This window comes from Sarcophilus harrisii, chromosome 3 (assembly GCF_902635505.1).
Source record: "Sarcophilus harrisii chromosome 3, mSarHar1.11, whole genome shotgun sequence".
In the NCBI taxonomy this organism is placed as follows: domain Eukaryota; kingdom Metazoa; phylum Chordata; class Mammalia; order Dasyuromorphia; family Dasyuridae; genus Sarcophilus; species Sarcophilus harrisii.
The window spans coordinates 567,510,861-567,535,769 of NC_045428.1; the positions used below are offsets into that span (position 1 = coordinate 567,510,861).

At 46.6% G+C, this 24,909-nt stretch overlaps 1 protein-coding gene across 1 annotated transcript; it reads left to right on the plus strand.

Annotated features, from left to right (window-relative positions):
* LOC100925864 lies at positions 1-23,531 on the plus strand. The gene is made up of 23 exons (XM_031962784.1): positions 1-241; positions 3,367-3,475; positions 4,047-4,198; positions 4,767-4,874; positions 4,994-5,130; positions 6,981-7,038; positions 7,136-7,246; positions 7,432-7,597; positions 7,680-7,770; positions 7,879-7,975; positions 9,048-9,191; positions 14,986-15,123; positions 15,327-15,425; positions 16,017-16,119; positions 18,447-18,558; positions 19,473-19,527; positions 20,113-20,210; positions 20,345-20,481; positions 20,768-20,973; positions 21,511-21,656; positions 21,754-21,844; positions 22,532-22,666; positions 23,053-23,531. Exons 1-23 carry the CDS (start codon positions 125-127, stop codon positions 23,092-23,094), a joined length of 2,652 nt encoding a protein of 883 aa, XP_031818644.1. The 5' UTR covers positions 1-124; the 3' UTR covers positions 23,095-23,531.
* Positions 23,532-24,909: the final 1,378 nt, after the last annotated feature.

The following is a 24,909-nucleotide window of genomic DNA, read 5'->3' on the forward strand; positions in this document are numbered from 1 at the left end:
CCCTCCTGTTCCCAGGGATGCTGCTAAACTGAGAAGTACAGTTTTTTGAGCTCCAGTCCCCGAGTCCCCTTTTCTCTGCTTGGTTTGGGGAGTGCCAGAGGCTGCTGATCCTTCTGTCAGCAGGATGATGAAGAAGGGGTCCAGGAAGCAGGATGTCCACTTGCTACTTGATCTGGAGCAAGGACCAGCCCATCTCTCTAGGGGAGCTCTACAGAATGGGGTACACCACACTGCTGCCAAAGTGAGTACTGTTCTCAGAGTGGGGGTGGAGGTGCCGGTGCACTCTTAGGGATGGGCAAAAGCAGTTTGAAAGTGCCACTGCCTCATCCTCCAGATGCCCTTCTTGACTCACTGACACCCTGTGGGATGGCCATCTCATCCAGGCTCTGTCTGCAGGAGGAGGGAGGGAAGGCTCTGTTAAAATGCCATAGAAAGATCACCAGCCAACAGTTAGAAGACGGGCTTCAAGTTCTGGATTCAGCTTTGTGACCTTGACTTTGCTGTTGAGGAATCCAGTTTCCCTTTTTGTAAAAATGAGGGCATTGGTTCTGTTAAGCAATAAGGTTCTAGTCTCCAGCCATTGTGTGTGTTAAAGAGTATGTGTGTTGCTGAGTAGGGATGGTGATGGTTCTGTATCTGGAGAAGTGAGGAGACAGCCCATAAGCTGAGTAGAAAGCTCCCAGATCCCTCATCTTCCAAAGAGGTGAGAATACTGTGATGGCAACTTCTTCTAGCAAACAAGAGGGCAGTTCTTTAGGTATTTTCCTAAAACTTATCAACCTTTCAGCTTCCCGTTAGAACCCCAGATATACCTACCTACCCTGGCCCATCTCCAGCCCAATCTGTTCAGGAAAGAACACCAAAGGAAGGGAGTATGATTTGCATATAATTTAAATGCTTTATGGTTGACCCAACCCTCATACTTTCTTTTTATACTTTGGACTCTTTATTCCCAAGCCTGGTTAGGCTCTGCCTTTGAAAATTTAGCACCATACCCCCCACCCTGGAGGTACTCTACCAGAGTCTGGAGTGGGGAGTTGAGATCTCCATGGCCAGGGAGGGATCTGGAGGTCCCCTTCTCACATCCCAGGAGGGAGGGGTGAGGACTGAGAGATTCAGGAGGTCTGAGAGGAAATGGAAGGAGAGAAAGTCTGAGTGGTGGGGTACCGGTAAGAGGGAGTGGGAGATTTTATTGTGAGGGGTATGGGAGAAGTTGTTGAGTAGGGATGGGGAGAGGACAGAGCGGAAGGGGCAGAATGAGATGAACCATTAAAGGAGATAAAGGAGGTAGTTGTTGAACCCGGAACAACGATCAAATGAGATAAGAATTATGATCCATAATCACATCTGACTTGACACATAATAAGTACTATAAAATTTTAGTTATTATTATTATTATGTTTGGAAGACAGAAAGATGGGGAAGGGACAGAGGAAGGCGAATGTCCCGATTTTTAGAAAGGGGAGAGAAGGGAACCTACAATGTGTAGCCTGATGAGGTTGGATTCAATTCGGGCAAAATTCTAGAAAAGAATATTAAAAGGATGATAGGAGGCTATATGGGAAAAGAAATAATGATCACTAAAAGTGAACCTGGCTTCATATCCAGGGGTACTCGAACTTTTAAAATAGGGGGCCAGTTCACTGTCCCTCAGATTGTTGGAGAGCTGGACTATAGTAAAAACAAAAACTTTGTTTGTGGGGCTTTAAATAAAGAAACTTCATAGTCCTGGGTGAGGGGGATAAATGTCCTCAGCTGCTACATCTGGCCCGTGGGCTGTAGCTTGAGGACCCCTGCCTAGGGAAAGAGGCCTCTGGCCACCTTCATCTCTGTGCAGTGTCTTCCCCATTAGAATGGAATCTCCTTGAAGGCAGGAACTTTTTTTTTTTTTTAAATCCCCAATACCTAACATAATGTCTGGAATATGATAAAAGACAGCAAAATTCATCCATCCATCAAAATCAGGTCATACCAAAAACTGATTTCCTTTTTTTTTTTTGGCAAGGTTAGCTATCATTTACCTGGATTTCAGCAAAATATTTGAAAGTCTCTCATGCTATCCTGATGGAAGATATTGGGGGGATCACGGTACAGTTAGGGGAATTTGAAAATGATTGGATGACATGCTCCAAAGAATAGTTTCACTTCAACTCAGAAGGGGATCTCTAGTGGGTGCTCCAGTGCTCAGCTCGTGTTGCTTCTTCTTTATCAATGACTTGGACTCTATCCAAGTTGGCTCTTCAGATTTTCTGCACACAGAGATGGGAGGGAGAGTTAAGAACATTAGCAGACAGATTAGATTTGTCAAAAGACCTCTCCAGGATAGAAGCAAACAAAGATGAAAAAATAACTTTTATTTTAGGGAGAAGAACGTAGAGTTTACGATATTGTAAGAAAATTTACTAGGACTAAATACCCTACTAAGTTCTACCAACTCGAAAGGAGGTTTCCGGTGGGGCGCTCCAGTGCTGGGCTCTGGGTCGCTTCTTCTTCACCAGTGACTTGGATAAAGATATAGATGATGGGCTCTTCAGATTTGCTGAAGACACAAAGGTGGGAGGGAGAGTTAAAAACCTTAGCACAGAATCGATTTGTCAGAGATCTCTCCAGGATAGAAGCAAACTAAGATGAAAAAATATCTTTTATTTTGGGGGGAAGAATGTAGAGTTTATGATAAGAAAACATAGTAGGACTAAATGTAAAGCTCTACCCCAACTTCATCATTGAGCAGCTGTGGCTGGAGAATAATTGATCTTTAGATCTGAGACTTCTGTTGAACCTTAAACCCAATTTGAATGAACAGTTTCCCGGGGGTTTTGCCAGGAAGATTTAGGCTTAATGTAAAGAGAAATTTCTTAACAATTGGAGCCCCCAAACTGCCTTGAGCTGTCTTGGGATGGAAAGAGTTCCCGCCAATGGGAGTCTTTTAGCAAAGGCTTGTTGGAGATTCTTGGCAAGGTTTGGATTCCCTTTTAGATCTAGTTCTTGGAGATCCGGGGGAAATGAGGAGGGAGTTGAGAGATGAGATTTGGGAGAGAAATAAAATGACTGGGAGGAGTTGGGAATGGGGGACTCCCTCATAGCCCTTAGGGAATTAAGAGCTGGAAGAGATGACTTTGGAAGGGAAAGTTAAAGGCCAGGGGAAAGGGCTTAAGGGTGAGGAAAGTTAGAGGGAGAAGAAGTGGGGTTCTGAGGGATGCTTTCTTTCGGAAACCTGACAGCAGTTCCATTGTTTGAGGCTCTATAGTTAGCAGGCAGTAGGAGGGTGGGTGGGAGGGAGGGGCTGGCACAGCTGGGGCTGGAGGTGGAGCTGGCCCCACTATAGTACAGGCTGCATCTCTAGCTCCTATCAATCCCCACCCCCAGGAGTGGCAGCAAGGGGAGGAGGATGATGACCCCATCTGCATCCCCTATTCCTGGACCCCCTCTCCAGACTCCAGGGGCAACTATTTCCGAGATCGGAAGACCAAGATCGGTGAGAAGTTGGTGAGAGGGAGATGAACCAGCCCTTTAGAGGTGCTGGGGGTAATTTCACCCATGGCTCTGCCTCTCGAAGGACTTTTAAGCCACCCTACTTCCCCACCCAGCCCTGAACACACACCTGGCAATGGGAAGTGTTTCCTTAAATCCAATCCCAACTTCATGCTTCATGCTATTTCCTCATATTTGGACAATTATTCTCTGATCCTATTCCCTAAGATGTTTTTAGGCTGAAAGACAATGATTTTTGATCCCCGGGTTTTTTCCCTCTCACTGAACGAATGTTTATGGCCTTCTCCAATAGAGAGGGGAAGGGGAGCATTCCGAAGAGAAGGTTAAGAGAGGAAAGAGGAACATAATAGAAGGTAGAAAGGAAAGAGCAGAGACTCTCAGAGAAATCCCAGGCCAGACCCTCAGAGAAATCCCAGGCCAGACCCCCACAGGTAGCCCAGCAGATAAGGAAACTGAGGCAGAAGCTACAGTGAATGCCCAAGGATGGCATGGTGCGAGAGCTGGGGAGCGGGACATGGGGAGGAGGTGTCCACTGAGGGCCTTCCTCCCAACAGACTTTGTGCTTGTGTGGGAGGAGAAGCTGTGGCTCCCCGGGAGGGGGGCCCTAGCGGGGCTCACCAGGACTGAACGGCAGAGGCTCCAGCATCACAGGTGGCGGCAGAAGTTCCAGAGGAATCTGCAGGCAGCGGGGCTGCTCCTGGAGGAGGTGAGGAAGGACAGGTCTTCTGGGAAGGTCCTGAAGGTAATTCGTGGGCACGTGGCCTTTCCTTCCGCTCTTCACCAGCTGGGATGCCCAGTGAGTCACCAGGTGCCTTATTGCTTCCCTTCTCAGGGGGGCCCAGGTCCTTCCTCTGAAGGACAAGTTGTTTGGACTGAATGTTCTAAGGCTCGTCCCAGTTCTGACAATGTAACTGCGCCGGGGCCTTGCTGCCAGGGTGCCACATGATGGGGCACACTCCTCCCTGCTCCGTGCTGCTCCTGTTCCCCCACTGTCAGGACCCCATCTGCTGCCCCCCAGGGACCACCCAGCTTGGTTCCATCAGCCTTTGGGGTATTTTCCCACCTCCAGGTGAAATTGTGCCCAATAATTCCTCCTAGCAGCTCTGGTCTGAGGGTCGTTGTTCCCATCTACTAACCAGAGTTTCTCCTTCCCTCCTCCTGTATCTCCAGGGCTCCAGCTCTTAGATCAGAGCATGGGTGTGAGCGGCCAGACAGGCCCCTGGTGGGCTTAGGGGGGGGGGTCTGGGCTTTTCTGACTCTCCCCACGTGCCTAGGAGGAGACCTTGGGGGAGCAGAGGGCAGTGCACTACCTGAAGCTGAGCGCCCCCTGGGAAGTGCTGATTTACTACGCCGAGGACCTGTGCATGCGGGCACCCCTCCAGGTGGGCTGTGGGCATGGGCAGGTCTGGGGCCTGCTGGATGGGCGGGGAGCTGTGGGGGAGCTCCGCCTCCTCTGTCTCCTGGGGGGCTGTTGAGAGGGACCGGGAAAGGCTCCCCACAGGTCCAGCCCAATCCGGACACCAACGGATCAGCGGAGATCCTCCGTCAGCTCCGCCTCCCCAATCCCCTGCAGCAGCACGTACCCAACAAGCCCCTGGATTTCTACACCTGTGCCTTCCGCAAGTCCAAGCTCAGCAAGTGAGTAGGAGCCCCTTCTCCACCTCAGCCCCCTCCAATCACCGTCTCCCACTCCCAAACTACCCCACCCCTCAAGAACCAGCCAGCTGAAGAGGCTCAGAAAGCAGCTCTTTCAACAGCCTGACGTCAAACACCCAGAGGTGGCTTTGCATACAGTTGGTGCCTAGTAAATATCTGCTCAATTAAATGGAATATAGCTTCCACTTGTGACAGTGAGCTCTTTCATTCCCATGCTATTTTTTTTTCCTGAGGCAATTGGGGTTCAGTGATTTGCCCAGAGTCACACAGCTAAAAGGTGTTACATGTCTGAGGTTGGATTTGAACTCACATCCTCCTGACTCGAGGATAGTGCCCTACCCATTGAGCCATCTAGCTGCCCCACTGTGCCACTTTTGAAGAATTCTCAGTGTTGGGAAATTTTTCCTTCTGTTGAGCTGTGAATCACCTCTTCCCCACTCCCAACTCAGCGGGATTCACTCCAGCAAGCCTGCTCTGGGCAGTCTCTGGGCTGGGTGATAAGGGCACAGACAGAATGGAAACAAATCCCTGCCCTCATTTACTCTAACTGCTAGTGATCCTCCATGCTCCCCAAATTTATCTTCTTTTTGTTTTGTGAAATCTTATCTGTGAGTTGTCTTTTCTTGATGGAAGGTAACCTCTCTGGGGTCAGAAATAATTTCCCTTCCATGTTTGCCTTTGGACCCTCATTGTCTGGCACATAGTAGGTGCTTAATAAGTGCTTATTGTTTGTCTCTATTGAGGAAGTGAGGATAAATAAATATATTACCCTCTTTTTACTTTGTGAAATCTTCTTATCTATGAGTTGTCTTCCTTGATGGAAGGTAACCCCTCTGGGGTCAGATATAATTTCCCTTCCATGTTTGTCTTTGGACCCTCATTGTCTGGCACATAGTAGGTGCTTAATAAGTGTTTATTATTTGTCTCTATTGAGCAGGTGAGGATAAATATATTACTTTCTTTTTACTTTGTGAAATCTTATTAATGAATTGTCTTCCTTGATGGAAGGTAACCTCTCTGGGATCAGAAATAATTTCCCTTCCATGTTTGTTTTTGAACCCTCATTGTCTAGCACATAGTAGGTACATACTAAATGCTTATTGTTTGACTTAATAAATGCTTATTGTACTGAAGAAGGGGAATCACTATAACAAGTAGAAAGATCAATAAAAATAAAAAATAATACAAAGTAATTCTGAAAGGACAGAATTCTAACAATTGGGGGCTCTGGAGAAGAATTAAGAAAGGTCATGTGCTTTGAAGAAAGCTAAGGATTGTGTGAGTGGGACAGTGGATAAAGTGCTGGGCCAAAGTCCTCTTCTTGAGTTCAAATCCAGCCTCAGACACTTCCTGATTGTGTGATCCTGGCCAATCACTTTACCCTGTTTGTCTTAGTTTCCTTTTCAAGTCCAGCTTCATTCACTATCTGTGTGACTCTGGGCAAGTCACTCATTTGTCTCAGTTTCCTCATATGTAAAATGAGCTGGGAAAGGAAATGGCCAAGAACATTGGAGTCACAAAGAGTTGGCCATGACTGAACTGACTGAACAGCAAAGGTTCTGTGAGCAGAGGTGAGGAAGGGAATGCCCTCCGGCCCAGAGAGTTCCTGTGGGAGAGTTCAGTGGGACATACAGGAAGCTGGGCTGCCACCTACGTTAGTTGGATGGGAGAGAGTAAGAGAGTCCGAGCTTCTGTTTGCCAGCTTGGGCAGACTGGCTCTCACCCCTCACCTTGGATCAGCTTCCACCGGGTTGGATCTGGGTTTTTTCTGTCATTATGGAGCTCTGATCTCAATGCCAGGGCTGTGACACCTTGGGTTCTCTCCCCTGCAGGTTTCTAGGCAGCGACTCTCCAGATTCCTACTTCTCCAGCACCCAGAGACACCGTGTGGTGAGTGGCTTCCCGTTGGGCAGAAGGGAGTGGGTGCCGAGGAGGCGCAGGCCCTCCTCACTGTACAGCTGGGCACAATGGGCCCCTCCCTCTGCAGGTGGCAGAGATCCTAGCACGCACGATGTACGGGAAGCGGAAACACGCCGAGATGGGCATTGCCCGCCTGCTGGCTGAGGGGGCCTACGCCGCTGCCTTCCCCCTGCATGAGGTACAAGCTCTCGGATTGTTGGGTGTCTCCCTGGGGAAGGCTTGGGGGTCTGACGTCCCTCCTCCTGGGCATCAGATGCCCAGAAAGCATGGAAACTTCCCCAGCTTTGAAAGTGCCATCCAGATATAAAATGGCATTACTGAGGGTAGTGGCCCCCCTCCAGTCCCCCTTCTCTTCCTTCTCAGGGCCCCTTTGAGCTTCCTAGCTATCATGTGCCTGGAGCAGACTTGAACCCTCGACAGTTGCTGTTCGCCTACTGGGCACGCTGGTGCTGTTGGCACAAATACCAGCCTCTAGACCACGTGCGCGAGTATTTTGGGGAGAAGGTGGCTATCTACTTTGCCTGGCTGGGTAAGGTGGTCCTAGGGTCAGGGGCCGGGTTCCTGGATGGGTGCCGGTCAGGCTCTTATCCCCCTGTTCCCTGACCTTCCAGGCTTCTACACTGCCTGGCTGCTGCCCGCTGCCATCGTGGGCACCTTGGTTTTCCTCTCAGGTCTCCTCACTATGGGCACCAATACCCCTGCGTGAGTGTCTACAGGGCACACCCAGAGTGTCCAGACAGGCACCTGGGAACTGGGCGGGAGGGGAGAGGGAGAGGTGGCATTTCGGCCACCCTCAGCTTCTGCCTTCAGGGAGGAGATCTGCAGCAGTGGGGGCACCTTTGTCATGTGTCCGCTCTGTGCTACCTGTGCCACCTGGAACATTTCGGAGATCTGCCCCATGGCCAAGGTGAGCCAAAGAGGTATTGAGGGTTTCATCCAGCTGAACTTAGAATCCCACCTCAGAGTTCTCAGATATTAGACTTTCTCTTTCCCAAACCATTCTCCATGCGGCTAATAAGCTGATAATACTAAAGTAAAAGTCTGATTATGTAACCCCCTTGCCACTTATACTCTTAGAATCACTGCAGCCTTCTATCTGCCCTGTCCCTGAATGTCCTGTTTCCCCCAGTGGAGTGTGGGCTTGTTTAAACACTTAAGGGCTTTTTTAAAAATTAATTTTCTTTTTTCTCCCTCTTTGCTCTCCTGCTCAAGAAGCTCAAATGGCTCCCTATTGCTATGATAAAATAGAAGTCTCTCTTTTTGGCACCCCAAGTCCTTTGCAATCTAGTTCTAACATTTCTTTCCAGACTAATTTCCCATTTCCTCACCTCATGCACTATGCATCCCACCTGTTTCCCAGAGGAGATGGCATTTTGTCTCCTGACTGTTCTCTTGTGCACATGGTCTTCCATGCCTGGGATGCTCTCACTCCTCCCTGTCTCTTCTTGGTATTTCCAGCTCTATTTAAGGACCAGTTCAAGTGAAACCTCTTACAAGATGCCTTTTATGACTGCCCCAGTTGTGACTATTTCCTGCCACCTCCCCAAACATTTGGTGTTTTGTGTTTCCTTATTTTGTGTACAAATCTGTAGGCTCTAAATTCTTTGAAGGCAGAGATTATTTTCATTTTATTGGGAAAGATATGAGTTCAAATCTTAGCTAAGTTATTAGTTCAGTAGCCCTGGATTAACATCTCTTAGACTCAGTTCCCTGCAAAATACAGATGACAATAGAGCTTCTTAGGGTCATTGTGAGGATCATATGACATAACATATAAAGTGTTGGGAAAACCTTGAAGTATCATATAAAAGACCTATGTAGGTCTTTTCCCTCTCTGTGCTTTATCTGAAAAAATGAGGGGATTGGACTTTATGGCCACCAAGATCCCTTCTGGCTCTAGATCTAAAATTCTGTGATCAATAAGCCTAGAGTACTAGGGTCCCAGACCATCTCAGCTCTCTTGTTCTTTCCCCCTGTAGCTGGGCTACCTCTTTGACAATCCAGGGACTGTCTTCTTCAGCATTTTCATGTCTTTCTGGGCCATGGCCTTCCTGGAGCACTGGAGGAGGAAGAATGCCACACTGGCCCATCACTGGGACTGCTCAGACTTTCAGGAGGAGGAGGTGACTTTTCCCTGTTTACCCTCCACCCTGGGATCCTTCTCAGGCCCTTTTTTGACAAGACCCAACCTCATGGCCACCCTAGCCCAGGTTGGCCAGGTCCCCATTTTTCCACTTCTCAGAGGTCCTTTTCCCCAGATATCCCATTCCTCCCAATTCTTGGTAGTTTCTAATGATCAGATTACAATAATGGACCAAGGTCTACTATGCTAAGACTCTGTGCCAGGGACTGTGGGGGATTCCGAGAGAAGGACAGTATGGCTTAGTAGCTCAGAGCATCCGGAGAATGTTCTTACTTTTACTTAATAGCTATGTTCCTTACCTCCTCCACGACCCAATCAAATAACTGATTGCATTGGAGTAACTGATCTCCAGCTCCATTTCACTTCTAATTCCTCTGTTCCTAAGAATTAGACACAGCTTTGACCTCAAGAAACCCACATCAGGGGAGACCCATTGAAGACATCAGAAGAGTTAAATCAAACAGTCTATACTAAATGGATAAATTGGATGGCTACGATCCAGGTATAGAATCCAAAAGCCCTCCATAGACAACATCCGAGTGAAACTGTCAAACTGAAAAAATACCTGAGTCATGTGGTCTTGCTTCTGGACACGGAGAGGTTTTTGATGGCAATTGAGTCGTTGCCAGCAGAAATTAAGGAAAGGTTCTCCTTAAGAAGACTGGTTTTCATGTTCAATGTTAACTATGTAAAGAGACGATAGAAACTGCAAGATGTCATCACCTCTGGCTGTAAAAATTTAGTGCTAATGAATATCTAAGAAGAGATGATCAGGCAGCTAGAATTATGCCTCAAAAGCTCACTCTTTCATGAACAGACATTCGACACATAGACCTTGACATATTCTGGAGAACTTGACCAATGAGTCATACTGAAAGCCCAGAGTTCCAACACAAACAGAACTACTGATTCCGATTACCCTGACATAACGTTGCTCTATAAAAACCTCAAGGACAATTTTTTAGTAGATGTTGCCAATCTAAATACTCATAATCTATAAGATATTTAGAAGAAAAAGGCTTCAGAACATATAGATCAAAATAGTTATACTCCTTTGGAATCGACTCCATCATACTCCCAAATGGGTACCTTCCCCTTTCCCTCTTCTACTTCCTTTTGTGTGTTATCATCTCACTTCATTAGATTGTAAGCTCTTTGAGGGCAGGGACTTTCTTTTTCAGATTTATATATCCGGTTTTTAAACACAGTGCCTGGCACATAGTAGGTGCTTTATAAATGTTGATTGGCCAGTTGACTGAATGTGACAATGGGATATGATACATACCAAATCCAATGTTCTGGCTGCTATTGGAGTTGTTCCAAGGATGCCTGCAGGGAGCCATCCCAATTTACTTATTATTATTATTATTTTAAATTTTATTTTATTTTATTTTTGGCTGAGTCATTTAGGGTTAAGTGACTTGCTTAGAGTCACATAACTAAGAAGTGTTAAGTGTCTGAGACAAGATTTCAACTCAGGTCCTCCTGACTTCAAGGCTGGTGCTCTATCCATTGCACCACCTAGTTGTGCCCCCTCCCAATATATTTATTAACCTGTAAAACTGTTCTTTTTATTTATTTTCATTTATGTTTTATTTATTTTGTAGAATACAAAAGAATATTAATAGGAGTCACTTGTCCCAAGACCTTTTCTCTCAGGAACTCATTGAAAAGAAAAAGAATAAGATAATGATAACAACAATAACAATAATAAGAATAATACCCCTCTAAAAATGCTAACCCAACATCCATATCCTGAGTCAGGGATAAGAGCAAAATAAGAGCAGGATAGCCAGGGTGATGTATAACAATACTCTGTGCCCAGTCAAATTAACAACCATTTATTAAGCACCAGCTCTGTGCCAGACACTGTTCTTTGTGATGAGAATAAAAAGTATGGTAAAAGACAGTCCCTTCTCTCAGGGGGAAGCAACATGCAAATAGTTATGCAAGATAAAGTGTACCATGGTAGCAAGGAAATCTTGGCAGAAATCCGAATGTTGCCCAATTGGAATCTGGTGATAGCGCTGATTGAGTTCAGTGGTCCAAGAGGTTGTTCCTATGAAACTAAGAAACGGACAGAATGGCCTAGGAATACAGATTGGCCTCCCTCAAAACCCTCGTGATGATAGATTGATGTTTAGAACAGCCAAGTAATGATACCCTTTCAAGATGGCGAGACACACGTGATCACATCAGAAATTTACCAAACACGTCACCTATAAGCTTCAGGCTGGACGGCACTGAGCAGGAAAGTGGCCAGAACCACAAGTACACATGAAGTAGATGAGAGATATAAACACTCTTATTATGGTCTAGCATTATGTCATTGATGAAACTGGAGGCAAATCTTACCAGTCATCAGCAAGGGATTCCTTCTTCTTTTGCTCAGTGGTATTCTCAGCTCCCAATTGTGGGATGTAAGATTGCACGTTCTTGAGAAGTCACTTCCTGCTTTAATCTAGATTAGATTAAAAAAACAAACAAATAAACAAACAGAAATTGAGAAACTTCTTAAATCAGAAGAGGGAGAAACTGAAGAACTTGAGGGCATTAAAATCTCTCCCTACCACAGATTCTAGGAGTGCAAGCTGATGACAAAAGCGATGGCAAAAATAATGCTGATGTCCATAATGATTTTGAAAAATAGACGAGCTGGAATTTCAAAAAGCCCCTTTTGAGTTGCATAGCATGAAGCCAGCTAATTGACCAATTATACCAAAAAGGAGGGATTCAGAAACGTTGGATCTGCTCTATCACAAAAGAACACATGTTCCCATTATGTTTGAGAGAGGACCTATGATCAACAGTATGTGCTTTGACCATTGTCAGAAGAGGAAGACGAGTGGAGTGATCTAGAAATATTCCTAATCATGTGGGTCAAATATTACTATGGCGGAATTGGCTTAAGAAAAATATTGGAGATCTGTAGGAAGATACTAAAATATTACATCAATACCTATGTGCTCTGGAAAATGTGAACATCCCCAAAGAGGCATCCTAAAAGTGAATTTCAGAAAGTAAGAGTATATGATAAGTTATCAACATCCATAATCAATAATTAAAAGTAAAAATCCCAGAGTTAAGACAACACAAAGATTCTAAGTAATGCAAAAAAGAAAATAAACAAATATACAACACAATTGATCAATGTTGATAATAGAGTAGAGAGAAGTCTTTTAAAAAAAAAAACTTTTTTTTGAGGGGGCAACTAAATGGCACAGTGGAAAGAATACCAGTCCTAAAGTCAGGAGGACCTGAGTTCAAATTTGACCACAGACACTTATTATTTCCTAGTTGTGTGACCCTGGGCAAATCACTTAACCCCAATTGCCTAAGGGGGAAAAACTTTCAATAGTATTTTATCTTCCAAATACAAGTAAGGATAGTTTTCAACATTTGTTTTTTAAGACTGTATTCCAAATTTTTCTCCTTCCCTCCTTCCCCAAGATAGCAAGTAATCTGATATAGATTAAATATGGGACATGCACTTTCTCTTTTTTCTTTTTTTGTCAGTCAAGATTTTGTTGGTTTTTTTTTTTTATTCTAAGTACATTAATTTCTTTTAAAGTTGTGGTAGAACAGGGGCAGGAGAGAGAATTCTTTTTAAAAATATTTTTATTAAAGCTTTTTACTTTCAAAACATATGCATGGATAATTTTCAACATTTACCCTTGCAAAACTTTGCATTCCAAATTTTTCTCCTCCTTTCCCCCCACCCTCTTCGCTAGATGGTGAGTAATCCAATATAGGTTAAACATGTGCAGTTCTTCGATACATATTTCCTCAATTATGCTGCACAAGAAAAATCAGATCATAAAGAAAAAAATGAGAAAGAAAACAAAATTCAAGCAAATGACAAAAAGAGTGAAAATACTGTGTTATGATCCACACTCAACAGTCCTCTCTCTGGGTGTAGATGGCTCTCAAGACCATTGGAAGTGGCCTGAATCATCTCATTGTTGAAAAGAGCCACATTAATCAGAATTGATCATTGAATAATCTTGCTGCTATCATGTGTATTGATTTCCTGCTCACTTCACTTAGCATCAGTTCATGTCAGTCTCTCCAGACCTCTCTGAAATCATCCTACTGATCATTTCTTACAGAACAATAATATTCCATAACATTCATATACCATAATTTATTTAGCCATTCTCCAGTTGATGAGCATCCACTCAGTTTCCAGTTTCTGGCCACTACAAAAAGGACTACCACAGAGATTTTTGCACATGTGGGTCCCTTTCCCTCCTTTAAGATCTCTTTGGGATATAAGCCCAATAGAAACACTGCTGGATCAAAGGGTATGCACAATTTAATAGCCCTTTGGATATAGTTCCAAATTGGTCTCCAGAATGATTGATTCGGTTCACAACTCCACCAACAATGCATCAGTGTCCCAGTTTTCCCACATCCCAGAAGAGAGAATTCTTGAAGAAAATTCCTGCCTACTCATATGGTCACACACACTCATACACAATTGTACCACTTAAGATCAAATAAGAAATCGAAAGCACTCCCACCATTCATATGATGACAGAACAGTCATTGCAAGGAATGATGAAATCAAATCTAGTTTCTCTGCAAAATGGGAAAAGAGCAAAATATTGAAACGGGAACATCATTCTAGACAGAAACTGTTAGTCATGACTGCCCGGATGTTGCATTGACACATGAAAACTTTAACAAGTATTGACATACCGAATACTCATAATCTCCAAACTCATAGAATGTAAGACTTTCAAAATGTAGAGACCTAGTGAGAAGAAATCAAAGCCATGTAGGGACAGGAAGGGGTACAGATTAAGCCCAACATTCTGCTCGCTTCTGGAGTTGTTCCAGGAGTCTTCCAAAGATGATTTATGTCTCAATACTCTTATTTAATTATGAAATACAAGATTTTATTCACCTGAGCCATAGTTTGAAGAATCTAAACTATAAAAGAGTAATGGCAAACAATCACTTATCCTTGGCCCATTTCTATCTGAACTCCACCAAAAAAAAAAAAAAGATGAAAAAAAGACAATGGTAGTAATAAGAAGAATCACAGAACCATGGGTTTCGAGCTAGAGAGATCAAGAGATTTGCCCAGTGTCATTCAGGTAGTGTGTGGCAGAGTGAAGATTTGAATCTAGACTTTCTTAAAGGCGGCTAGTAGCTTAGTAGACAAAATACTGAGCCTGGAGTCAGGAAGACCTGAGTTCAAATCTAACTCAGATATTTACTAGCTGTGTGACTCTGGGCAAATCTCTTAACCTTTGCTGCCTCTGTTTCCTCAACTGTAGAATGGGAATAACAACATCACCCATTTTGTGGGATTATTCTTCCAGGGTTGTTGTGAAGATCAAATGAGACAATATTTATGAAAACCATGAAGCACAGTGCATGGCATATAGTAGACGCTATATGAAGACTTATTTCCTTCTTGCCTTCGCTTTGGACGTCAAATCTCATGCTGCTTGCATTTCTGTCTGTTCCCAAAATGGGTAGAAGATCATTAATAGGAGATCAGAGAAGAGAGAATATGTGAACAAGCAGATCAGAGAAGGCATCCAGAAGGAAGCGATGTCTGAGGATGGGAGGATTTGGACATGGAAAGTTATTTCAATGGAAGAAACAATAAAAGCTTCAATTCCCAGCAGCCTCAGGTTCTGAGCCTCAAGACCCCCAGTTTTCCCTCTGTATCATTTCTTCTTTCATATTGGCTATTCCTAGGCCACATCAGTATGCCAAGCCAGCCAGCTAATCCCTGCCCTGTTTTCTATTGTTGACAGGAACGTCCCCGCCCAGAGTTTGCAGCGATGGCACCTCAAATGGCTCAGAACCCTGTGACTGGACTAAAGGAGCCTTACTTCCCCCCTAAAACCCGCCTCTCCCGGATGGTCACTGGATCCATGGCCATTCTCATCATGGTGAGGAACTGGGAGCTGGGAGGAAAGCATGGGATGGCCTCAAGTTGGGAAGGGCCAGAGGGAGAAGGATGGAAGGAAAAGCATCAGAGGCCCAATGGACAATGTGAAGAAGGTGCTGGGCGGCCTTTCCTGGGTCAGGACCCACCCCAAATCTGAGCAGGCATTTCCCAGGGACTGACTCTCCCATGTTTCTGGCCCCACAGCTGTGTGTGGTGATGATCTTCCTGGTATCCGTCATCATGTACCGCGGCATTGTCAGTATTGTAATGTTCCATACGGGCAACCCTGTGCTCATGACCCAGGTGAGTACATGTTGCAGAGCCGGGAAGGCATGGCGAGGCCGCTGTCCTTCTTTACGCCCTGCTTCCTGTTTCCACGACCGACCTCCAGGTAGATCATATGGTGGGAAAATCAAAGATCTGAAATCCTGGTTGTGCTTCTTGTAAGCTGGATCATGTTGGAAGAGTAATTTTTCTTCTCTGGTCCGCAACATGACAATCTTAAAAGTTCCCATACATGCCTGATAATTCTCTATTCTAAGGACCCTCTTACCAAATATTCTATTTATGTGTTCTAGGGGCCTCTTAGCTCTGACATTCTGTGTTCTAAGGTCCCTCCCAACTCTGACATCCTGTGTTCTAAGGGCCCTTCCAACTCTGACATTTTGTTCTAAAGTCTCTTCCAGATACAAACCCTTTCATCTGTTCCCTGGTGCCTCAGGGAGACACCTCCCTAAGTCTTGTTCCCTGCTGTTTGGTGGGCTCTGCACAAGAGCAGTGAGGACCAAGCTACTGGAGGGAGATGAGGAAGCACAGGGGTGTGGGCTGTGTGGGTGGGCCCTGGGCAGGAAAGGACAGGAAGTCCCAGGTAACCAGGCAGTGACTGCTTTGCAGGCTGGCAACATTGCCAACATCAGCAGTACCTTCCTCAACCTTGTGTTGATTCTCCTGATGGGAAAGGTGTACACCTCGCTAGCGGAGCAGCTCACCAGATGGGGTCAGTATGGCTGCAGCAGGGCCAGAATGGGCCTTCGGGGGACTTTGGGTTATCTGGTCATTATGATCACAAAGCACACAGATGCATAGTCTCAGAACTGGAAAACCTCCTAGACTCTATCTAAATAGGAATGTACCTGACAAAAGAGCAGGAGGTTTTGCTTGAAGTCTTCCAGTAAAATTAAGGGACCAGAGGTTGGATTTTGTCTCTGTGTGATTTGGGGGTAAATCTGGGTTTTGGTTTCCTCATCTGTAAATTGAGGGGGTAGGAGTGGATAGTTTTCAGGATCTCTTCTAACTCAATCTGTAATCTTATGAACTTTGATTTTGTCCTATTTGGGACCTCCTGAAGTAGGAACTCCCTTCACCAGAGCAGAATGCACCCCTTCTGTGGCTTTGGACCTAAGTCTCCAAGGTTCACTGAGGTTAAGAGTCAGAGGCAGGATTTGAACGTTGGTCTCGACTCTCCTTGTAACAAATATTGTGCAACAAATGCTCCACTTTTAACAACTAGTTATTTTGCAGCAACTTCCCAAAGACAGCTTATTCGTAATACTTTAGGACAATTATAATTGCTTTTTCCCCCTGAGGCAATTGGAGTTAAATGACTCCTGCAAGGTCACACAGCCGGGAAGTGTTAAGTGTCTTAGATCAGATTTCAACTCAGGTCTTCCTGACTTCAGGCCTGGTGATCAGCTGTAATTTTTACAGAGAGCTAACTCTTTCTAAATTTTACCTTACAGAAAGCTAAATCTATTTTTCTATAGTTTCCATCCATCCCTCCTAGTTATGCCCTCTGAGGTCAAGCAGAACAGAGTTAGTCTCTTTTCTACAAAACTGCCTTTAGTCACTCATATCCCTTTCACATCTTTTCTCTAGGTTAAACAACTCAAGTTTCTTTAACGAGGCTGCAATGGGTATACTCTATTAAAAATAATTTCTTAAAATTTATTTTTATTTTATTTTCAGTTCTGAGTTTTCTCCCTTTTCTTCTTTTAATTCTCCACCTACTGAGAAAATAAGAAAAATAAAAACAAAACTTATAAATATGGGTAGTCATGCAAAACAAATCCCCCAATTAGTCATGTCAAAGTTGAAAAAGAAAAAAATAAGAAACTGTTTCAGTTTGTACTCTCAATCCACCCATTCTCTATCTGGAGATTGATAGTATGTTTCATCATGAGTCCTCTGGAATTGTGGGGGATCCTCCAGTCCTTCAGGGTGGATTATCTTTACAATGTGGCTATTATTGTACACATTGTTTCTTTAGTTCCGCTCCCTTTGCTTTGCATCAGTTCATAAGAGTCTTTCCAGGATTTTCTGAAACCATTCTCTTCATCATTCTTATAGCAAAATAGTGTTTCGAATGGCACAGTTTATAGTCCCTTCCCTATCATGGATTTTTCTGGACATACTCCTTCTTATGAATGTCCTTGACAAAATAGGACGCCCAGAAATGAACCCTGGACTGCAAATGGGTCCTGACCAGGCCGAAGGATTATTGGATTTCATTCCAAATACTACACTCCAATTAATGTGCCCTAAAATCATGCAGTCAATCAACAAACATTTATGGAATGCCTGTTTTGTACCAGGTCCTGGAGAGGTAGCAAGAGGGCTAGCCTTGGAATCAAAAGTTCAAATCTGACATATTGGAATAGCAGTAGGTCATAGCCTGTTTGGTACCAGAAGGAAGAGCTAGAATCTATGGAGGAAGGTTTTAGAAAGATAAATATAGCATCCATATGAGGAAAACTTGTTAGCATTTAGGGCTGCTGACTTGGGATGTCGTAGGAGCAAAGGCATCGAATCCAACCCCCTCATTTGATAACTGAGGAAATCCAGACCCAGAGGGGTTTGTCACCTAGCTAGTCAGAGTCAAATGAGATTTCTGCCCAAGTCCTAGTCCTGGGCCTCCACTACTCTATTACTAAACCTCCCTCATGGGAGAATGTCAAGCCAAAGATGGTGACCGCTTGTCCTGTATGTCATAGATTGGGGGTGGGGGACCAACAGCTTCTAATTCAAGTAAAAGTGGGCGTGGATGATCTCTAAGGCCTTTTTCAACTCTGAGATTCTGAGTTTCCAAGACCCAAGGGCAAACTTTGCCTCTCTTGCCAGAGCCCATGGGGTTATGAAATACTCCTGAGAGTTCCTAAAGTAGGGAAGGGAAAGCAAGCCAGAAACTCCTTTGGTTATTATTGGGGGGCTAAGCAAAGCAGGAAAGGTGGACCATGTTAGGGATGGGCTTGGTTCCTCCCCAGCTGAGCCTCTGATTATCTTTAGCATACTTCCATTCAACAACATCCCTTCTCCACAAATCCCCAGAGATGCACCGGACCCAGACCCTTCATGAAGATGCTTTCACTTTTAAAGTCTTCATCTTCCAGTTTGTCAATTTCTACTCCTCCCCCTTCTACGTGGCCTTCTTCAAAGGCAGGTGAGTAGCTGTGGCAGCTGGACCTGAATCTCACATGTGGTCTCAGCCACTTACTAGTTATGTGAGCCTGGGCAGTCCCATCACTTTTGCTTAAAGAACTCGTATGAAAAAAGGAGACAATAATAGCACCTATTAAAGTTGTGAGTTGTGAGGATCAAATGAATTAATATCTGTAAAGCACTTTGGAAACCTGAAAGTGCTGTATAAATGCTAGTTATTGTAATAAGTTCTCGAGAATTTCTTAAGGTATAAGCCAACTTGTCAAGCTCTGACATCCTGTGTTCCAAGGGCCCTCCCAGCTCTGGCATCCTGTGTTCTAAGCTCCCTCCCAGCTCTGACCTCCTGAGTTCTAAGGGCCCTCCCAGCTCTGACATCTTGAGTTCTAAGGGCCCTCCCAGCTCTGACATCCTGTGTTCTAAGCTCCCTCCCTGTTTTGACATTCTGGGTTCTAAGCTCCCTCCCAGCTCTGACCTCCTGAGTTCTAAGAGCCCTCCCACCTCTGGCATCCTGGGTTCTAAGCTCCCTCCCTGTTTTGACATTCTGGGTTCTAAGCTCCCTCCCAGCTCTGACCTCCTGAGTTCTAAGGGCCCTCCCAGCTCTGACATCCTGAGTTCTAAGGGCCCTCCCAGCTCTGACATCCTGAGTTCTAAGGGCCCTCCCTGCTCTGACATTCTGGGTTCTAAGGGCCCTCCCAGCTCTGACCTCCTGCGTTCCAAGGGCCCTCCCAGTTCTGACATGCTGTGTTCTAAGGACCCTCCCAGCTCTGGCGTCCTGTGTTCTAAATGTCCTCCCAGCTCTAACATTCTATGTTCTAAGGGTTCTCCCAACTTAAATTTTATGAATTCTTGGCCTGTTGTGAATAGACTTTGGGGTGGTGTTGGCCAGCAAGTTCAATTGGTGGTTTTCCCCTGCAGATTCGTGGGCTATCCCGGACAATATGGTACCCTTCTGGGCATGAGGAATGAAGATGTGAGTACCTCTTGGGCAAGCAGGCCTAGGAGGGCCCCTTTGCCCTGTCCCTGAATGCTTCCCCTGACCTCTGCAGCTTCTGTGGGTTGCCTCTTGTCAGGGCCAGTATCCATAAAGGACAGAAGACAGAAGGTAACGTAAGCTGTTTCCTCTCAACCCGATGTAAGCTCTTTGAGAACAGAGCCATTCCATTTTGGTCTCTGTGATCCCAGAGCCTCTACATTTTATGGTGGTGGTGTTCTAGATCTGTGTTTTAATCGGATGTGGGGAACTCCTTGTGAGGAAAGTCACTCCATTAATACAGATGGGCACCACCTGGGATACTGGGAGGTTCGGTATTTTGTCCAGAGTGAATTAGCAAATTGGCGTCAGAGGCAGGACTCAAAGCCAGGTATTCTACCGAGCTACAGTCTCTTGCTTAGGAGGAACTTTTAAATGCTTTTTGAATGAATGAATGTGTCTCCTGCCAAGAGATATGAGAAGGTGGCAATGGCCATTTCCACCTGTAAAATGTGGGAGGGTGGCACTGCCCCTTCCTGTGCCCTGAGGTCATGGGTTGATGGGGCTTCTCTCCCATGCCCACAGTGTGGACCTGGCGGCTGCCTCATTGAATTAGCTCAACAATTGTTCATCATCATGGTGGGCAAACAGCTGGCCAACAATGTGGAGGAATTTGTCTTGCCGTGAGTTTCCACTGGGTACTGAGCGGGTTGGGGACACCAACCACGTGGAACTTGGAGAGGGGGGATCCAGCCCTTGGGGCCATCATGGTTCCCTAGCCCTTAGTCCTTCCCTCTTTCATCCTCTATGTTCATAGGAAGATCAAAGCCTGGTGGCAGAAGCGACAACTGGCAGGGCTGTGGGGAGCCCAAATGGGGCATGACCCCCGACGCTGGGAGGATGACTATGAACTCATTGAATGTGAAGGGCTATTTGAGGAGTACCTAGAGATGGGTGAGTGGGCCACATCCCAGGAAGTTCCCACACTGGGGGAGGTGGGATTCAATCAAACACTAGTAGACTGAGCAGCTCTCAACAGGGAGGACTTGGGACTCGAGCTCCCACAAACCCAGCATCTGCAAGACCAAGGAATCAATCAACAAACATTTACTGTTCTGTGCCAGGCACTAGGGAAACTAAAGCAAAAAATAAAAAGCTTTTGCTTTCAAAGAGCTTACATTCTAATGAGAATGTGGGTCAAGGGGAGACCTAACCATCAGCCTCCCTCTGGGCCCTGCAGTGCTGCAGTTTGGTTTCATCACCATCTTTGTGGCTGCCTTCCCCCTGGCACCTCTCTTCGCACTTCTGAACAATTGGGTGGAGATCCGCCTAGATGCCCACAAGTTTGTGTGTGAGTATCGGCGGCCTGTGGCCGAGCGGGCGCAGGGCATCGGCGTCTGGCTGCTCATCCTGGAGACCATGGCCCACCTCTCGGTCATTGTCAATGTGAGCCAGGGTTGGGGGCAGGGGAAGCGGGGAGTAGGGAATATGAATCAGAGAACAGAAAAGTGACAATCAGGAGGCCAAGCTCTGAGATTCAGGGCTCAGAAGTCAAATTCCAGGATCAGATCTAGAGAAATCAGGGCCTCAGGGCAGATGTTGAAGAAGAGTTATTGGTGATCCAAGGTTAGGAATCAGGATTGAAGCTGGGAAATTAGAAATGAGGGGTCGGAAGTAGGAGCTCCAGAACTGGGAAGCAGAAATGAGGGGTGAATGATTGGCAGCTCTGAGAGCAGATGAGGGACTGGGGATCAGATCGAAGCCCAGGAACCAGAAACTAAGAATCCAAAATGGGATTTGGAGATGGGAAATGCGGTCTCGGAGATCAGAAATGGGAGACTAGAGATTGGGAACCAAGCAACAGAGGCCTGGAACTCTCTACTGGAGACTCAGAGAAGAAAGGTAGAAAAACAAAAATGGACCAATAGAAATCGGGGTCCCCAAAGAGATCTCTCCCCTGTGACCTGCTTTTTTGTTCCCTAGGCCTTTCTCATTGCCTTCACCTCGGACTTCCTGCCCCGTCTCCTGTACCAGTATGAGTACCATAGTCATCTGCAGGGTTATGTCAACTTCACCCTGGCTCAGGCACCCCGCACCTACCTGGCCCACGGCAATCACACTCCCTGCAGGTCTGGGGGTGAAGCAGGGTGGAGGGGCAGAAACCAGGGGCATGTGTATATTAGGGGGCCTGTGTTGTACCCCGTTCCCTCCCCTTGCTGACCCCAGATACAAGGCCTTCCGGGATGAAACTGGGGACTTTACCCTCTTCTACTGGAAACTGCTGGCTGTGAGATTGGGTTTCATCCTGGCTTTTGAGGTAGGACCTTTTGGGTCACGGCTCCTGAGCTGAAGAACTGACCCTTCCTATTCCCATCTTCTTCCTCACCCTTCTCCCCAACTACTACCTCTGGGCTCCTACCAGACTAACGGGTTCTGAATGATGAAGTTGACATAAAATGTATATTTGAGATCTAGAGATGGAAGAATCAACCAGCCCAATCTCCTCATTTTCAGAAAGGGAAACTAAGGCAGATAGTGTCAGCCTGATCCTCAGATTCCTTATCGATAAAATAAGAGGACCAGGGGACTTTTTGCGGTCTCTTCCTAGATCTAGATCTGTGGTTATGAATAATAATAGTAATACTTTCCAGTTCTCAACACTTTAAAGTTTACAGACTGCTTGTCTTATCTTTATCCAATAAACTCGGTTATGGGATTATTATTGTATCCATTTTACATATGAGAAAACTAAGGCTCTGAGACTTGCCCAGGGTTACATAGCCAAAGCTGAATCCAGAGTTGAATTCAAGTCTCTCCTGACTCAGAAGTCCGGCCTCTTTTCTCTCCTCCCCTTCTCTCTGCCTTTCCATGCCAAGCACTTGAGCCCTGCCCCATCCCTGGTCAGATAGCTGCTGGCCCTGCAGGCAGAACCCAGGCATCCCCGGTCCCCTCTCCCTCCCTTCCTCACATCTCCCTGATCCCTCTGTGTCTGTGTCTCTGACAGCACGTCGTCTTTTTCTTCCTTCGGCTCATCGCCTGGATGGTGCCTGACGTGCCCGCAGACCTGGCGCTGCAGGTGAAACGAGAGCGTTACCTGGCCAAGCAGGCGCTGGCTGACAACCAGGATGCCCTGTTCTCGGTGAGGGCTCCCCGGCTCCAGCGGCCTCTGCCCCCCAATATCCCTGCTCTTCCCGGGCTCTCTGCCCTTTGGCCGTAGATCCCGGGAACCGTAGAGATCATCTGTGCTTGCCCCTCATTCTAGAGAAGGAAGCTGGCTCAGGGACTTGTCTCCATCCCACAAGTCAAAAGGAGACTAATGGGCTAATGTCTCCAAATCCCGTGCTCTGTCCACTGGTGGGCCTGCCAATGGCATTAAGGGTGCATGGGACTCATGAGATCACTTGGCTCACCTCCCCCATTTTACAGATGGCGATCAGAGGGGTAGCAGAAAAGGGGCCTGAAACGCTGCCCTTTGGGTAGCTCCATCCCCTCTCTTAAAGGAGCTTCCCCTTTTCCCCACTGCAGCAGGGCACCTGTCCTCGCAGCCCCGGTAGGAGGGTGCACTAAGAGCAAGGAAGCCAGTGCTCCAGGAGGACATCGAATGCACTGGCCTCAGGAGGAAACCTCAGAAACTGTGGAAGGGGCTAAAAGAAGTCTCTGTAATGTCTTTCCTCAGGTCTCCTGACCTTTGTATCTAATCTTTTTATTTCCCCACCCAAGTACAAGGCCATGGATAGTAGTTTGTTGGATGAATAAGTGATTGAATGAATGCATGACCAAGTAAAAGGATGAATGGATGGCCTGTGTCCCAATGGTTTCTAACACCCAGAACTTCTGAATTTCCGGAGTTGGAGGTTACATTGACCCCTCCATCTCCCCTCCCCCCTTTCTGGGTCCTGAAGAGAAACCCGTGGCTGCCCTTATGTCCATCTGCCCAGCATGCCCTTTGTTCTCCCCTGGCAGGGGCCACTCTGCACAGAATCACCAATAAATACCCACTGTGAGCTGGACCGTGTGGCTGGTGTGATGGGGAAGAGGCAGTGTGAATATCTGGGTCCCACATTTAACTGGGAGTGGGCTATTGTCCAGTCATGTCTGACCCCACTTGGGGTTTTTTGGATAAAGATATTGGCGTGTTTGCCATTTCCTTGGCAAACTGAGGAAACTGAGGCAAACAGAGGTAAGTGACCCGCCCAGGGTCACCCAGCTAGGAAGAGTCCAAGGGCAGATTTGAACTTTGAAAGACAAATCTCTCCGGCTGCAGACTTATGGCTGTATCCACTGAGGCAAAAGATGGTGTCTCTAGAAGAGCAAAGATTGATTCTTTACTGCCTAGAGGGCCATGACATCTGTCTCAAGAGAATCCTACCCGGTGGACGTTGTGTCTCCCACCCTCTGTCTTGTGACAGGCTGCCCTGTACCCCAAGGTCGGGGCTCGGGTGGAGGGGCAGGGAACAGGCACTCCCTGGGACCTCCTGGGAGAGGCGAGTCACCAGGAGTGTGAGGTCAGAAATCCTCGGCCTCGAGGCTCCATCCCCTGATCCCAGAAGGAGGAGATGACAAGATCTAGAGAAAGCTGGAGAGGCGGCTGGAGGTCAACATGGACAGTCCTCACATTCTAGGGGTGGGACGGAAGGAGGCAGCTTGTCTCACATCACGCGGGTAAGAAGGAGCAGAACTAGCATGTGCCCGCTGGCCGGGACCCGGCTGCTGCCCCCAGGCTGCCTCAGGCCTGGGACCTTCAGGTCTGGGGACCCCGGGCCTCCTGCCTGCCCCCACGCATCCTTAAAAATGGATGTGCCGTGTCCTCGCTGGTGGGGCTCCCATCGGGCTGCTTCTGGGAAAGTTCCCCTGTGACTTCCTCCCCTGCAGAGGCCTGTTCAGGGCCTCTAAGGTCACGTGGGTGTTCACCGGTCACAGGATTCAGAGCTGGAAAAGGCTTGGAGACAGGAGAAAGTGAGCTCCTCCAGAGAAGGGATTGTCACCTTTTATTTTGTCAGACTAATTGCTGCATGAAAACTTATTGCATAAATAGAGAATGTCAGGGCTGGGAGGGCCCTTAAAAGCCAGGAGGTCAGGGCTGGGAGGGCCCTTAGAACCCAGGATGTCAGGGCTAGGAGGGCTCTTAGAACCCAGGATGTCAGGGCTAGGAGGGCTCTTAGAACCCAGGAGGTCAGAGCTGGGAGGGCCCTTAGAACCCGGGAGGTCAGAGCTGGGAGAGAGCTGAGACTTCATCTAGCCTCAGGCATCATCCCCCTTTTATAGAGGAGTAAACTGAGGCCCAGAGAAGGGAAGCACTTTGCTCAAATACTAAGTGGTGTCTCTTGGGGAGTCCTAGAAAAGGAGGTGCTCTGTCTGCCGCAAATCCTGGGTAGGAGTCTG

Excerpts from the sequence above, each read along its gene's own strand:
- LOC100925864 (XM_031962784.1), top strand. The coding sequence starts at position 125 with ATGATGAAGAAGGGGTCCAGGAAGCAGGATGTCCACTTGCTACTTGAT. Across the intron at positions 242-3,366 it reads TACACCACACTGCTGCCAAA|GAGTGGCAGCAAGGGGAGGA; the intron begins GTGAGTACTGTT and ends CCCCACCCCCAG. Across the intron at positions 20,974-21,510 it reads ACCTCTCGGTCATTGTCAAT|GCCTTTCTCATTGCCTTCAC; the intron begins GTGAGCCAGGGT and ends TTTGTTCCCTAG.